Here is a 17,799-nt window from a genome sequence, read left to right on the forward strand (position 1 = left end):
TTACGAGCAAATGCCATTTGAATTTCTGTTGAGAGCAACGCTAGACAATCGTTCGTTCCTTTGCCCCTGCGGAACCCAAATTGTGTACCTGAAAGCAATCCATTTGTTTCGACCCAATTGTCTAGACGGAAGAGAATCATTTTCTCCAACAATTTCCGGATACAGGAAAGCATAGCAATCGGCCGATACGAATTGTGATCGGAGGCTGGTTTTCCAGGTTTTTGAATAGTAATAACTCTCACTTCTCTCCATTCGTGTGGGACAATATTACCCTCGAGGAACTTGTTGAATAAATTCAGCAAGCGCCTTTTGGCAGAGTCGGGCAGATTTTTCAACAAGTTGAATTTAATTCTGTCTAACCCCGGGGCTCTATTGTTACACGACAAGAGCGCAAGTGAGAACTCTACCATCGAAAACGGTGTTTCGTTTGTATTCAATGTCGCGACGCGGGATATCTTCTGTTCCGGAACAGAATCAGGACATACTTTCTTAGCGAAATCAAATATCCAGCGGTTAGAATATTCCTCGCTTTCGTTCGCGTGATTTCGATTGCGCATGCGACGGGCCGTATTCCAAAGAGTGCTCATTGCTGTTTCTCTCGTTAATCCGTCAACAAACCTTCGCCAGTAACCGCGTTTCTTAGCTTTAATAAGACTTTTCATTTGAAATTCTAACGCCGCGTATTTCCGATAATTATCTGGAGTTCCGTTCTTTCTAAACGAGATGAAGGCTGAAGCTTTTTTCGTTTTCAGCTCTGAGCACTCTTTGTCCCACCATGGGTTGGGAGAACGCATACTAGTTTGCGCGCTAGGTACTCGTTTCGTCTGAGCTTGAATTGCGGTGTCAAGAATCAAGCCAGCCAAAAATGTATACTCTTCCTCCGGAGGAAGCTCCTGTGATGTTTCTAGTTTCTCAGATATCGAGCTCGCGTAACGTTTCCAATCAATGTTTCGTGTGAAATCGTACGAAACATTGATTGTTTCCGATGGTCTTCCACGGTTGGTGATAGAAACTATGATCGGCAAGTGATCGCTACCGTGAGGATCACAGATTACCTTCCACTTGCAATCTAACTGTAGCGAAGTCGAGCAAAGGGATAAATCCAGCGCACTTGGTTGTGCTGGCGGTCTAGGGTTCCGTGTCATTTCTCCCGTGTTTAGAATTGTCAAATTGAAGTTGTCACACAGATCTTGGATTAACGAAGAACGATTATCATCATATAAGCAGCCCCATCCTGTACCATGCGAGTTAAAGTCCCCTAAAACCAGCCGCGGTGAAGGAAGAAGTTCTATGATGTCTGCAAGCCGACGATGCCCTATCGAGACTCTGGGAGGAATGTAGATAGAAGCTATACATAGATCTTTGCCTTTAATATTAATTTGGCAAGCAACAACTTCAATTCCCGGTGTCGAGGGGAGGTTAATACGATAAAATGAATAGCACTTTTTAATCCCTAAAAGTACCCCTCCATAAGAGTCTTCTCGGTCCAGGCGGATTATGTTAAAATTATGGAAGTCGAGGTTGATGTTAGAAGTAAGCCAAGTTTCACTCAAGGAGAATACATCGCAATTATGAGTATGTATTAAGTGTTTGAAAGAATCAAGTTTTGGGATGATACTTCTGCAATTCCACTGAAGCACAATGATCATATCTTCGATTCTCAGTGGTAAATTATCCATCAAAAGATACGATCGCTGCAAGGAGGGGCCATTGTTCAGTCAACTGTTTTAAAAATGTCCTTACTGTTGGCAGTAGAGCAGTTAGGAAGCTTTTCAGAGGATCAGTAATATTGAAGGCTGTTAATATCCAGTCCACGATATCAGAAAATTTCAATAATCCAGCGTTTGTTGGATTTTCTGGTTGTGCTTTGGGGTCATTCGGGTTTTTTGATGCCCCAGGAAGTGCTGGGTACTCCTTATCATCCCTAAGTTTTTTTAACCCAGGAGGTGTTTGCTTCGGTTTTGAGTCAGCACTTTTTGTTTCCGTTTGGTTCTTTTGTGACGAAGAGGACAGTCTGAGGCCTTTACGAGGAAGCTTGGGAGAAGCCAGATTTTGTCTTTTCCTGCTTCCTTCAACCTGTGTGTAGGAAGGTCCTTCGCCTGGGTCGTCAGAGGTATCCTCTTCAACTGGCAAGATTGCAAACGGGTTCTCAGGGGTCGATGGAGTGGTTCTTTTTAAGATTTCCGCATAAGAACGTTTGGAACGTTCTTTCACGGATCGCTTCAATTTCTCCGCACGCTGTATGTACGTAGGGCACACCGAAAGATCATGAGGATTCTCCCCGCAGTAGCAACACTTTTCCACTGCTCTTCTGCAGAGATCGTCCTCATGGGCCTCTCCGCATTTGCCGCATCGCAGTTTGTTGCAACAATAGGTTGCCGTATGACCTAACTGTTTGCAGCTTGTACAATGCATTACCCGCGGTACATACAGCCGAACAGGTAGACGAACTCCACTCACTACCAAGTAATTTGGAAGTGCAGATCCGGCAAAAGTCACGCGAAATGAGTCCGATTGGTAAAATTTACCATCTATCGATTTGGAGTGCAATTGCTTGCACTCCAAAATTTTCACTGGATGAAGGTCGGGGTTTTTGAAACGGCCTACCCCGTCCTTCATCAGATCTTCGATTGTCAGACTTTCGTCACGGACCACACCGTCGATCTCCACCACATGAGACGGGACGTACACGCGGTACTCCTTCGTGAACAACTCGTTGGTAGCAATCGCGTTTGCTTGCTTCAGGTCGGACACAACAACGCGTAACTTGTTTGGCGAAACCTTATCTATTGTTTTTATTGCCGAGTAATGTTTTTCCAGGTCCCGAGCAATATTTAAAACTCTGAGAGACTTTAATTTGGGCCGGAAGTATACCACCCACGGACCCCCCGAGCCATCATCTTGGTAAACTTTTTGGCGGGCAGGCAATATCTTAGAGGGAGATGGAGGCATCGGAGAGGGAGATGGCATCGGAGAGGGAGATGGTATCGGAGGGGGAGATGGTATAGGAGGGGTAGATGGCATCTCGGAAGCAAACTCAGCCTCTAAATGTTCTTCGTTCATTCGTTCAGCTTCGCCCTCCTCCGAGACACCCCCACTGTCATCAATATTCATATTTAAAGTGCGGGAGTAAAGAAGTCTCCCGCACTTGAAATGAGAAAGAAAGAAATAAAATGAAAAGAAAATATATGAATAGTAAAAGTTGAAAGAAAAAGTTTGAGAAAATACTTAACAGTATGTCACGGTAAGCTGTTAGGTGAGTTGCTCCTTCACTCCTTCGTTGTGCTTCAGCGTGACCTTGACTCAGGATTTGGCTGCTGCGATGCGGGTAGCAAACAATAGAAATAACTGCTGCCCGAGGATAGCACAATAGCGTCTACTGTTGATACCGATACAAAACCGGTGCACAGACAGAACTCACTTGCGGGGATGCTACTTTTTATCACTTTTATTTAATGCCTATACTACAGCCTCTGCTGTGATAGGCACCTTCGTCTTACCGATGTCGATTGTTAAAAAAACGCGTGTGCTCACTTCGAACATTCGGTTACGAATGTAGTTCTTCATCTAGTTTCATGTTGATTTTTTAACAGTAGTTCTTCAAGTTATTTTTTAATTGTATTTTGAGCAGTTTCGAGTAGTTTTTCAACCAGTTTCGAAAGGATTTTTGAGCAGTTTCATGTAGTTTTTAAGGATGTTTGGAGTAGTTTTTCAAGCAGTTTCGATTTTTTTCAAATCGTTTTTAGAGTAGTTTCAAGTAGTTTTTCGATCAGTTTTTCTAGCAATACTTCGAGTAAACTACTTCGAGCAGTTTCAAGTAATTTCTCGAACAATTTCTAGCAGTTTCGAGCAATTCTTCGAGATTTTCTATCGAGCATTTTTAGTAGTGTTCCAAGCATCCTTACTTATCTTTTCGAGTAGTTTTTTCGAGCAATTTCGAGTAGTTTTTCGATCAGTTTCAAGTAGAGTTTTGAACAGTTTCAAAAAGTTCTTAGAGTTTTCCGAACATTTCTTCGAGTTATTTTTGAGCAGTTTCGAGTAGTTTTCCAACAGTTTCAAGTAGTTTTTATAACAGTTTCAAATAGTTTCTCAACACTAGTTTCACGTAGATGTTTGAGCAGTTTCAAGTAGCTCTTCACGAACACTTCAAGTAGTTTTTCGAGCAATTTTACAAATTGTTTCGAGTAGTTTTTTTTTGCAGTGTCGATTTTTTAAAAATCGTTTTTATAGTAGTTCAAGTAGTTTTTTGAACAGTTTCAGACAGCTTCGAGCAATTTTTTGAGATGTTTATCGAGCAGTTTCGAGTAGTTTTCCGAGCATCGTTTAGAATCTTTTTTTTGAGTATTTTTTTCGAGCAGTTTCAAGTAGTTTTTCGAATAATTTCAAGTAGCCTTGAACAATTCCTTTGGTTAGTTTTAAAGACTTTTTCATGCAATTTCAAGTACATCTTTGAGTAGTTTCGAGTACATCTTTGAGAAGCCTTCAAGTTATTTTTCGTATGATTTTTGCAGCAGTTTCAAGTAGTTTTCAGATGAGTTGCAAGTAGTTTTTTAAGCACTTTCAAGCAGTTCTTATTTCGAGCTGTTTTTCGAGCCTTTCTAAAAATTATTTTAAAGTAGTTTTTGGAGCAGACTTGAATAGTTTCCGAGCAGTTTCAAGTAGATTTTTGAACAATTATTTTTTTAGCATTTCTTCGAATTGTTAAGTAGTAATTTTTCCAGTAGTTTTTAGAGCAGTTTTAAGTAGTTTTTCCAGGAATTTAAAGCAGTTTCGAGTAGTTTTTTCAAAGTTTCGAGTAGTTTTCCAACAGTTTGTAGTAGTTTCTAGATGAGTTGCAAGTAGTTTTTGAAGCACTTTCAAGCAGTTCTTACTTCGAGCTGTTTTTCGAGCCTTTCTAAAAATTATTTTAAAGTAGTTTTTGGAGCAGACTTGAATAGTTTCCGAGCAGTTTCAAGTAGATTTTTGAGCAGTTATTGTTTTTAGCATTTCTTTGAATTGTTAAGTAGTAATTTTTCCAGTAGTTTTTAGAGCAGTTTGAAGTAGTTTTCCAGGAATCTTAAGCAGTTTCGAAGAGTTTTTTAAAAGTTTCGAGTAGTTTTTCAACAGTTTGTAGTAGTTTCTAGATGAGTTGCAAGTAGTTTTAGGAGCACTTTCAAGCAGTTCTCATTTCGAGCTGTTTTTCGAGCCTTTCTAAAAATTATTTTAAAGTAGTTTTTGGAGCAGACTTGAATAGTTTCCGAGCAGTTTCAAGTAGATTTTTGAGCAGTTATTGTTTTTAGCATTTCTTTGAATTGTTAAGTAGTAATTTTTCCAGTAGTTTTTAGAGCAGTTTTAAGTAGTTTTTCCAGGAATTTAAAGCAGTTTCGAGTAGTTTTTTCAAATTTTCGAGTAGTTTTCCAACAGTTTGTAGTAGTTTCTAGATGAGTTGCAAGTAGTTTTTGAAGCACTTTCAAGCAGTTCTTACTTCGAGCTGTTTTTCGAGCCTTTCTAAAAATTATTTTAAAGTAGTTTTTGGAGCAGACTTGAATAGTTTCCGAGCAGTTTCAAGTAGATTTTTGAACAATTATTTTTTAGCATTTCTTCGAATTGTTAAGTAGTAATTTTTCCAGTAGTTTTTAGAGCAGTTTTAAGTAGTTTTTCCAGGAATTTAAAGCAGTTTCGAGTAGTTTTTCAACAGTTTCAAATAGTTTTTATCACCGTTTCAAACAGTTTTTCGACTAGTTTCACGTAGATGTTCGAGCAGTTTCAAGTAGCTCTTAACGATCACTTCAAGTAGTTTTTCGAGCAATTTTACAAGTTATTTCGAGTGGTTTTTAGCAGTGTCGATTTTTAAATCGACTTTTTTAGAGTAGTTCAAGAAGTTTTTTGAACAATTTCAAAAAACTACTTGAAGCTTCGAGCAATTCTTTGAGTTGTTTATCGAGCAAGTTTTCGGTCAGTTTCAAGTAGTTTTTAGAGCTTCCCGAGCATTTCTTCGAGTTATTTTTGAGTTGGTTTTAGAGCAGTTTAACTGCTCGAAACTGCTCGAAAAACAAACTCAAAACTAAATCGAAGAAATGTTCGGGAAACTCTAAGAGCTACTGGAAACTGATCGAAAAAACTACTCCAAAAAAACATTCAAAACGAGTTTCGAACAATTCTTCGAGTTAGTTTATAGTACTTTTTTATGTAATTTGTTGTTTTTCGTGCAATCCTTAGAGATATTTTGAAAGTAGTCTTCGAGCAGTTTCAAGTAGATTTTTATTATTCTTTTTAATATTTCTTCGAATTGTTTAAAAGTAGTTTTTCGAGTAGTATTAAGAGAAGTTGTAACTAGTTTCTTCAGAAATTGTAAGCGGTTTCGAAAGATGCTTCGAGTGATTTTTCGAGGAATAGTGTTCAAAAACTCCACAACGGAACTCACTTCACTTTCACAAACTGAGACTCAAATGCATAGTCTTATGGTCCCATAAGCTGCTATTGAATTTTGTCCGGATCTGACATCCGGCGCCGAAACTTCTATTTTTCTAAGTATCTCGACCTAAAAAAAACGGGATAACACCAGTTTCGTGCATTTCTAAGACAAAAAAAAACGGATAAATGAAAATTCGCGCAAATAATCCACGTAAAAAAACGCATAACTAGGAAATACACTAAACCTCAGTGTATTAATTTATTCCCAAATTGAGCAGATGAAACCGAACATGCTCAGCTTTGTTCGTACTCCTCGCAACTCAAATAAACGTTATACCCCTACGGTATCTTTCCACTACCACTTATTATTTCGCAAATTTTTACTTCTGCCGTTTCATTCGGCAGTCTTCTCCCAGTCTACTATTCTCATTAGATACTGTTAACAACATACTACATAGTTCCATTTGAACGTTGAGCAATTTCATGCGGAATCGGTTGGCTCGAACCCCTCTAATTTGCATGAAACTTTGCAGGTGTGTTCGGTATAGCAAGTATTTTTCACCGATTAAGAGATTTTTTTTGTCACTCAAGATTAATTTTTGAAAAAGGCGCGTGTGCTTTAGGCAACATTATTTTTAAACAATTTTAACTCGAAATCTATAGCTTCTACGAAAATTGTGTCGAAGAAGAAGTTGTTGGTAATCAATATAAATTTAAAAAGAACTGATAAAATTGATTAAAAAATTACACTGAAAAAAAAATTGATTAAAAAATTTAAGTTTGATTTAGTGAAATTATGCCCCAAAGATCTCAAGTCAGCATCTGACGGCAAAGCAGAAGAGAAGACAGACTTGTGATGCAGTGAGTGTTGTTGTTTTATGGATGTGTTCCCAGAGAAATAGGACTATAATTGAATGCTGTCAAGTAAAGCGAAGCATGCTTGGTTATTCTAGGTTCAATTGGGCTGTCTCTTCATGGGTTTTTCACATCCAGGGTAGTGCATTTGGCAAAACAAACAATTCTCCCGGTTAGGGGACTACGCGACGGGTTCGAGCCCCGTCTCTGCGGTTTTCATTATATAGTTGCATTCGCATGTTATTTTTCCAATCCGTTTTCCTCGTTAGATACTAATCAAATTTATTTTCTAATGACAGATTTTAGATTTACGTCTGTCGTAGCGATATGAAATTAACAGGGAAGGTGGTCTCAATGTTTATTGCAAATAAATAGAGGGTGATTTTTTTGCTGGTATCTTTTTGGCAACACTGTTTTTGACAGATCACCCGTGAATCATGTCTTGTGTCAATTTGGTCAATAATTTTATAAGGAATCGTCGGTTGCACTATAATTTAATCGATTGGCGCTGGCAAGGTTGGAGGAAGATTCACTCTTTTATCGCAAAATTGTATTTAGCGATGAAGCTCATTTCTGGTTGAATGGATGCGTCAACGAGAAAAATTGCCGCAGCTGGAGTGAAGACCAGTCCGAAGCATTGCACGAGCTACTAATGCATCTCAAAAAAAGTCACTGTTTAGTGTGGATTATGGGCATTCGATTCCAATACAGATTTCGTCAATTCCCATCCTATACCTCTTTGAAAATCACCCTTTAGTGGTAAACATTAACAGGAGCTGACAATGAAATGCGCACTATTACCCACCTTTCCTACCTAAATGTGACGACCCGGAAGAAAATCTCCCACCAGACAATCAAAAGATTAAAACCGGACCAATATAAACCTGCAAATCTGTAGTCCAATCCCATTCCCATTCCAGGGTAGCTCAATTGGTGCAGAGCAGTTCGCAATATTTCATTCACTTTCATTATGGTTGAAGTGGCTATCCGTTCTCAAATAGACAAGTTCGAAGTAATCCTAAAATTAGTAAATTAAGATACGAACTAAAATGAAATGTTGGAAACGGGATTTTTTACGACATCTTCGAGGTCAGAGTCGTCGAATCCAAACCCCGAAAAGGATTGGCACTCGCTATGTTGTAAACCGATTCAGAATTATGACCCAACGGACACCACACGCATCGCTTAATGGCTGTCTATCGCCGATCACGATCCCATCCCGATCGACAGTGCGGGTAATACTTTGAGACTCGATTCGAGACTGAGCCCCTGCGGACAGGAAGCTGCCAAAGCCCAAGCAATTTCATCACGAAGGAACCGAACGCAGCAGGCACGCACCAAAACCCGACCTTTCGGAATGTTTATGTTTCCGAGAGCGAAAAGCCAGATGATGATGATGATGAGGTGGTTGATTCTAAATTGCTGCGTTGGGTTCTTTCTCCACCAGCACGCGGAATCCGAGAAATGATTGACTGACCATTGGGCCCGGCAGCAGCGGCTACCTGTGGCGATATTTTCGTTGGTGATTATATGTTCAACGTAACGAAGATGAATTGTAATCGAGTTCTCCCTGTAAGTTCTAAAGCAGAACAAAACTTCAACGTTGCTGTTGGCCGTCAGCCACGAATTGCTACCTTCCGATCGGACCGTTGACCTCCACGAGCCCGTTAGCACCGTTTCGTTCGGTTCTTGTAATTGGATGTTGCGCGAAAGCAAGCGTAGCAAGCTGAAATGACATTCGAATTTTCGTTGCAAACAACGACGAAATTAATTCATATCGCAGAATCACCTGCCGGCTGTCAATCTTTTGCAACCAGTTCAGCACCTTGTCATTCGCGCGACCGACGCGAACCGTAATAATGCTTACATGCAACGCGCGTCCGATAAAAGCATGCCTCTTCCTCTGAAGCCTCCTAACCTCATTCTGCTGCAGTGCAGAAAATAACGACCCCGAAAATAAATTGCTTATAATTAATATCTCAACGCAGAGCAGCGTTCCGCTTAAAAAAGGGGTTCCCCCCAACCGATTGACCAGGACCCCGTCGGCATCCTTTCTTGAAAAAAGCCCGGCACCTTCGCCTGTGCAGTTCGTGTCTTGGCATTCCGTTTTTCGTCGTCCACTTTCAAAAAAAAACGCTGTCCTCTCAAAAATGCGCCGCTCGCGATAATTATTATGCATTATGCTTTAGTTGCAGCAACAATCCAAAACCGCAGTAGGCGGCGGCAGGAGGCAGAGCCCTTTTTCGCGAAAATAAACACACACACAAACACACACCGCTTGTTTTCGAAAATGATCCCATTTTGCGGTCCGTTCCATGACAACCGAGTGGCATGGCGTGGCGCCTCTCGACGCTTGCTTGCTTGGTTAGAATGGTTAGAAGGCGCTGGCATCTGCTCGATGGAATATGGTTTATCACTTTTGGCCTCGATTGCTCTAACCGTTTCGCGGAACGCCAAAGTCTAAGTTCTGCCGGGGGGTGCGGGAGGATGCGCTCGAATGGACGCGTTTTGGTAAGCCTGCGAACGCAAAGCGGGAAGTTTTCACTTTGAACCCATTAGCACCGGCTCGTCGCACGCTAATTGCAACCAAACCCTGCTGCTGAAAAACTTCTACTTGTTGATCTTTCTGCTGGGCCGGTTCTCTAGAGAGCGCGGCCTAGACTAGGAATGACGGACTGGGAAAAGTTTTTCGACAAACAAGCCGTATGCGATGAAAAACGGCCTTTCATCTTCACGGATGAATAAATTGAACTTAAATTATTCAGTGGATGGTTGGTGCTACCGGTAGACCGGTAGGATCAAAAGAAATAGATAGAAGTTCAGGAATCAGAACAAATTGGCTCAAATGGCACGTTCCCCTTGATATTTGGAGATTTGTGCCTTGCCATCAATTTGTTTTTAGCATCATTTTCTTGATATATAAGAGGGAAGGATTGAAAGGAAATGGTAAGGGTTGGACTAGGAGGATGGGAAAAATTGACACAAAAACACATAAAAGCAGAAGTAAATTCTGCACCCCTAAGGGATGCTGAACAATCTGCTGAGGATCACATTTAGTGGAAGCAGAAGTAAATTCTGAACCTCTACGAGGTCCCGAACAGTCTGCTGTTAATAAAACCTTCAACCCCCGAGAGGATTTAGAGATCTTTCAAAAGCGACACCATTCTGCACTCCCGGAAGAATGCAGAACGATTCGCAGTATGTACGATCAGAAGTAAATTCGGTACCCCCTAAAGGATCCCAAACAATCTGCTAAACCCTATTTAAGGTGCATACAGAAGGGATTCATTCACTCCAGGAAGAACGATGAACCCTTCTGATTATAGCTCCTTACCACATTGGGTGAGAAACGAGAGAATATCCTTCAATTTTAGCTCCGCATACACAGACTCAACCATGTATGGAGAACCAAAAACCCGGATACGTAGCTGCGTCAAAGCGGGACAGTTACATATCAGATGATATGAAGTACCGTAATCGCATTCACACAAATCACACGAATAATACTCAGCACGTTGAATAGTAGCCATGTGATAATTGAGTTTGCAATATCCAGTCAGAGCTCATTCGAACTGAGTGCTTTTAAGGCTGCCTGACTGTCGGAACAAAAATAAATTCGATTACCACAGATCCTCTGCCGAAGTGCCGATTGTACTCCACACAGAATCGCGTAGATTTCCGCTTGGAACACAGTACAGTATCTACCAAGTGAATGAGACTGCTCCAGCCTCATTTCACGACAGTAGACACCAGCACCAGCACGACCATTCAACAGAGAACCGTCCGTATAAAAAAACTATGTGTTCACCAAGTTGTCATTCCAGACAACCAAACAACCATTCCTCACAAGGAGGATAGCTCACATTGAATGTTTTGAAAGGAAAACTGCATGTGAGAGTTAGGTCACTAGGAGCGAGTAAATGCTCATCCCACGTAACCATTTGATACCACAAGCGAGTGTGGCTAGTAGCATAATCTAATCAGTTACTGTTCCAAAGCCCTGTAACCTTAAGACGGTATGCACAAAATAATGCTTCTTGTTTTAGGAACACATGAAGTGGTTTAATGCACAGTAGCGCCTCTAGAGCAGCAGTAGGAGTTGTCGTGAATGCTCCTGTCATCGCCATTAGGACCATCCTTTGGAGATGATTTAGCTTTGACTGAACTGTCGCGACTTCTTCTTTCTGCCACCATACAAGACATCCATATGCTAAAATTGGTCTAACAATAGTTGTGTAGATCCAATGAATATATCTGGGTTTGAGTCCCCATGATTTTCCAAAAGCTCGTCTACATTGGCTGAAAGCCATGCAAGCTCTTTTAATTCTGAAGTCAATGTGAGCAGACCAATTCAGTTTTGAGTCAAGAATAACCCCGACGTATTTAACTTGTTCGACCACAGTGACCTCTGAACCAAAGAACTGCAACGGACGAGCTCCTGTGATTATCCTACGATGAGTGAAAAGCACCATTGATGTTTTGCCCGGATTTACAGATAATCCAACCTGACAACACCATTGTTCAACAGATCGCAGGGCTTGTTGCATTAAATCAAAGAGAGTGTTAATGCTTATACCGGTCATCAATATATGATAATCGTCGGCAAAACCATAAGTCGGAAATCCAAGGTTATTAAGTTTCCTTAACAAACCATCAGCGACTAGGTTCCATAAAAGTGGGGATAGTACACCACCTTGAGGACACCCACAGACACTCAGCTTTTTAATCTCTGCTTGCCGAAGCGATGAACAAAGAAGTCGATTGCTAAGCATTGCGTGTATCCAATTTGTGATACTTGAAGGTATGCCATGACCACGGGCTGCTTCCAGAATTGAATTGAAAGACACGTTATCAAAGGCACCTTCAATATCTAGGAAAACTCCCAAGCAAGATTGCTTTTGTGAGAAAGCTTTTTCAATGTTGTACACAACATCATGTAACAGGGTTGTAGTGGACTTTCCACGCTGGTAAGCATGTTGCATTCCATGTAGCGGATGCACGCCCAAACAAACATTCCTGATATAGTGATCTACTATGCGTTCCACTGTTTTAAGAAGAAATGAGCTTAGACTGATAGGCCTGAAACTCTTCGCTTCCTCGTAAGTGTCGCGACCGCCTTTGGGAATAAATTTGACAGTTATTTCCTGCCAGACTCTTGGAATATATCCTGTCGCAAGTCTAAAAGTAAGTATTTTCTTCAAAACATGTTTGAAATGTTCATACCCTTTCTGCAGTAACACTGGGAAAACTCCATCCTTTCCAGGAGACTTGTACGAAGCAAAACTCTCAGTTGCCCATTTGACCGATTCAATCGTCACAACGCTTCGAGCAAGGCCCCAAGAATCGTAACTACCTGAAAAAGTCTCGGGAAAGCTTACCCCGCGTGACTCAGGTTGGTAATCCACTCCATCATCCAGTCATTCACTTGTAAGATACCCTGATGCACTCCCTGCTCCTCCCCCTTGTCGATATACTTGATCATAATACAATATAATATAATATAATATAATATAATATAATATAAAATAATATAATATAATATAATATAATATAATATAATATAATATAATATAATATAATATAATATAATATAATATAATATAATATAATATAATATAATATAAAATAACATAATATAACAAAATATAATTTAATATAACATAATATAATGCAATACAGTATACTACAATATAATACAATATAACTACAGAAAACAGACATCCAAGCTTCTTTAAAAAGCTGTATAAAGCATACAAATGAAAATCCGTTAAAAATCACCGTTGCACACGGCTTTGCACGTTTGACTGTCTGTTGGATATCTGTCCTCTGTGATATAACATAATATAAAATAATATAACACAGTATAATATAATATAACACAATATAATATACCATTACACAATATATTCTAACAATAGACTATAACATAATACAATATAACACAATACATATACATATACTTATAATATAATATAATATAATATAATATAATATAATATAATATAATATAATATAATATAATATAATATAATATAATATAATATAATACAATATAATATGATACAATGCTCTGCAGTATAATACCATTCAACATAATATAACATAACAGAAGATAATATATGAAATAATATGCTATGATACAATGTATAACAGTTGATGTCGCAGTGTAAGTTATGCTCTTCTTTCGTCGCAGTACTGCAGGAAATATAATATTTCATTTTATATAATAATAATAATAATAATAATAATAATAATATTGATAACAATAACAATAATAATGATTAGATAATAATAATAACAACAGTATATAATACAATGTAATATAATTCAATTCAATATATAACAAATAATGCAACAAGCAACAGAACCACATGTTGCAATATACTATGATAAATATTGCACTTTAGGATGGGCTTCAAACTACAAGCCTTTTTCGCACCCTCTCATTCTGCTACTAACGCAGAAGGCGATAGCACCCAGTCGACGCCGTTCTATTGACCAAATGTCATCATAGACGCTCGGGGAGGCATGAGATAGGAACTTGTGAGGACTTAGTTATCTCACCATTTGACGACCCAAAAAAAAAATAACCAGATCTAGTAATTCTAAGATATTTGGCATAGAAATATATTTTTCGGTTTCAGAAATCTCCAAATTTCTCTTAGTCGATATCTGAAAAAAATATTTTCTAGTTAACACAAAATCTTAACGTTTCAAAAAGTCCCAGAGTCGAGTTTTTTTTTCGAAAAAGAAAATTGGAGAAGACACTAGATCTCGACGTTTCAGACGTTCAAATTGGCCTGCATAGTGCAAACTTGAACCGCTAAGCAGACGTGAAGTTAATCCTTTTTGCAAAACACTTTTTAATTGGCATCGAAGTGCCATGTCTTTGCTGACGTGCCGAACGAAAAACGTTATTTTCGGCTAATACTGGCCGATTCAGGTATGGTCATTCAGAGGTTAACCGAAAATAACGCTTTTCGTTCGGCACGTCACCTAACCTAAGCACAAACTTAGGTTAACCCCTCAATGAAAAAAAAAAAAATTTCGATCTCGGAAATCTTGAAATTTTTCGAAGTTCCAAAATCGATTTTTTTCAAAAAAGAGAAAAATTAAAATGTTTTTGTTTTATTTCTGTGAATCTGAAAATATTTCTAAGTACCAGAGTTTAATTTAAAAAAAAATCGGGATGATACCAGATCTCGACGTTTCAGACAATTCTAAGGCATTTCGTATCAAAAACTATTTGTCCATTTTGGAAATCTCAAAAATTTTCCAAGTCCCAGAAAGTCGATTTTCTTAAAAAAAATTAAACTAAATCTTGACGTTTCATGAAATTTTTACCCATATCCGGTTTAGCATAGGGACTTTTTTGGGGTGCTTAAACTTTTGAGCAATTGGAGATGACCCTAAAATATTGCCATCCTACTGGACATGGATTTCGTTTTCGAAATTTTCAAAGCTGACAGTGACATTTATTTTTCGTCGTTTTAGTATATTTTAAGTCAATGAAAACGACTTTCATTAGCTCTGATTAGCTTTAGATAAAATTAGATAGCATTCAACAAATAAAACACTATGATCGTAACTCATTCTTCGGCCTTTTTACTGACTTATTCCACAGTAGTCCTGGTTTTTGGATTGCATAATAACACCCTCGAATAAAGAATTAACATTTCGTGAAAATATGAGCGGCCCTGACAAGAACCGATTATTGACGGACATTCAAATGTCAAAATATCAGCTTAAACTTAGTAGTAAAAGCTAGGTATAGCTTGAATATCGTTCTGCTTCAAAATCACAGTTATGTCTTTAATAGGTAATGTTTGTTTTAATTTCCTTTTTCCTTCCAACCAACCAGTGAAATTGTAGGTAGATTCTGTCACCATCATAGGTAAGTTATACGCGTTCGCATTGTCAATCGTAGGTAGTGCAGCCATTATTTTATTTCCCCGGGGTAAACAAAGCCTACCTCGTTCTCTGTCAAATATATCTGCCAGGTGCATCGTCACCATAGCGACAGTCGCGTCAAACGATCGAACACGTGCGTCACAGTAGAGGTATGGATCTCATCAACGAACTCCCGACGGAACTGCTCGAACAGGTGTTCGACCATTTCGGTCACGTCCAGCAGCACATTGTGATGCGTGCCTGTGTTCGGTGGTTCCAGATTTTGTCCAGCGATCGGTACATCCGGCGGCGGCGGCTCTGTCTGTGTGCCTACAATCTGTGCCGGGACGGAGACAGCCTGGAGGAGATGGGCCGGTACCGGGCCTTCACCGTCAATTCACTGGTCACCAATCGGAACAAGAACGTTTTTCTGAAACCGCTGCGGGAGTTCCTGTTCGACGGTGGTGTTGTGCGACAGCTAGAAGAACTGCGGTTGACGCAGTTCCGGCACTCGCTGGCACAGTTGTTTGCCAGTGAAACCAAGTTGCATCTGCCGAATTTAAGAAAAATCAGTTTTCAATACTTGAAAGAGACGTCGGAGGAAGACGTGTCCAGTTTTCAGTTGGTGGCTCCGAATTTGCGTGAAATTGAACTGGAAGATTCGAATTCGTCCGTCAGTCCCTTGGTTCGGCTATTCAGTGAACAGATCGAGACTCTACGGGTGGCATTTGAACACATTGAACAGTTCAGTGCGTCGATTGGATCGATGAAGTTTGCGAATCTTCAAAGTTTGACACTGACAGCCCGATCCGAGTATTCGTTTCAGGAGTCAAGCGATAGTCTGACCAACATCGAATTGTTCGGTCGGTTGAAGTATTTAAAGCTGACGGATGCAGGGGATGTATTTTATCCGGTTTACCAGAGCATCCTCCGAGATGCGAAGAACCTGGAAACCTTGATCATCCACGGTCAGGATATTGGTGAAGACGCTTTCGCCGAGATCGGCCATCTGCAAAAGCTGCAGGAGCTACAACTGATGATTCACATCGAAAAGTTAGATACGGTGGAGAAACTGTCGCTTCCGAACTTGAAACGGCTCACGACCTTCGTGGGATCCCTGGTTCCACTGGAAACGGTTCCCCAGTTGCGATCAATATCGATCAAGAATCATACGCCGTTTCGGATGAGGTTCCTTTTCAGTGACGCCGAAAAGCTGAAGTCATTCTTCGGAGCGTTCAACCAGCAGTTGGAAGTGCTAAGGCTGGACAAGATCAGCACACTGTACAACACGTTCGCCAAGCAGATCTGCACCATGATTCGACTCAAGGCCCTGGAAATGGTGGATGTGGAAACGGTAAGATTCGTGTAGTTTTAGATGATTGGAAGGTTAAAGTTCTAATCGAGATTTTTATTTCTCCGAAATAGGAACAACAGGATATCGAGTGGATCCTTGGTTCGCTGAAGCAGTTACGGAAGGCGCACTTCATACGGTGCAATTTGCTGCGGAAGGTGGTGGAGGAGACTAACGATCAATTTTTCCGGAAGCTCCGACGTCAGAACGAGGACTGCCAGATTGCGTACGTGACGGCTGCTTCCCGCTGATTTTCTAAGGCATTGGATGCATTATTTTGTAAGATTTTTGGTTATAAATTGCATGAATGAAGTTTTAATAAAATAAAAAAATTAATTACTGTCTTGTTGAATTTAACTATTAATTTGGTAACAATTCAGTTCGTTCATAAAATCAAGAACATTTGTATTGAGAAATACAAAACAAAAGAATATTTCCAAGTTTATTTCTCTAACGGTATTCAACGATAAAACAGACTACACCAAAGCCAAAAGTTTCGTCTTCGAAAGCGACAATGCATAACAGTTCAATCTGAACAAGTAGTGCTATTTTAGTAGTTCTTCGGAAATCCGCGTAGAAAAATCTCGCAAAACTAAAGAAATTTTTTTTTTGATTCCAAATGTCTTAGAAATGCATCAAACGATCCCCTTTTTTTGGAAAAAAAAATCTAAAAAATCCAAGTATCAGAGAGTTGACTTAAATATTTTTTTTCGGGATAACATCAGATCTCCACGTTTGATGCATTTCTAAGACAAAACATGAAAACCGGATAGCTTTGAAAATTCGCGTCAAAAATCGCGTAACTCTGGAAATCCACGCAAAAAAAACCCTAAAAACCGCATTAAACAACCGTGTGAAAAAAGACCTTAGTGTAAATTTTGTATGTGTCCATATTTTATTGGTAAATGTATTTTATTTTAATATGAACCTTTTTCTTGAATTTTGCACATTTTTATAACATTTTTTTTGCCAAAATTCGTTTTTATTATTCAACATAATTGCCATTAGAGGCGATACAGCGATTATAGCGATCTTTCAACTTTACCATTTTTGTAGTACGATTTGTCCTTTTCCTCAAAATAGGCCTCAGTTTCAGCGATTACCTCTTCATTGCTTCTAAAGTTTTTACCGGCGAGCATTCTCTTGAGGTCTGAGAACAGGAAAAAGTCACTGGGGGCCAAATCTGGAGAATACGGTGGATGAGGGAGCAATTCGAAGCCCAATTCGTTCAATTTCAGCATGGTTTTCATCGACTTGTGACACGATGCATTGTCTTGATGAAACAAAACCTTTTTCTTCTTCAAATGAGG

The 17,799-nt window shown here is 39.5% G+C and overlaps 1 protein-coding gene across 1 annotated transcript; it reads left to right on the forward strand.

Annotated features, from left to right (window-relative positions):
• Nucleotides 1-15,295: 15,295 nt before the first annotated feature.
• Nucleotides 15,296-16,740, forward strand: LOC131425696 (uncharacterized). The gene is made up of 2 exons (XM_058587774.1): nt 15,296-16,492; nt 16,564-16,740. Exons 1-2 carry the CDS (start codon nt 15,311-15,313, stop codon nt 16,738-16,740), a joined length of 1,359 nt encoding a protein of 452 aa, XP_058443757.1. The 5' UTR covers nt 15,296-15,310.
• The last annotated feature ends 1,059 nt before the right edge of the window (nt 16,741-17,799 follow it).

The sequence above is a fragment of the Malaya genurostris genome, chromosome 1 (assembly GCF_030247185.1).
Source record: "Malaya genurostris strain Urasoe2022 chromosome 1, Malgen_1.1, whole genome shotgun sequence".
NCBI lineage: Eukaryota > Metazoa > Arthropoda > Insecta > Diptera > Culicidae > Malaya > Malaya genurostris.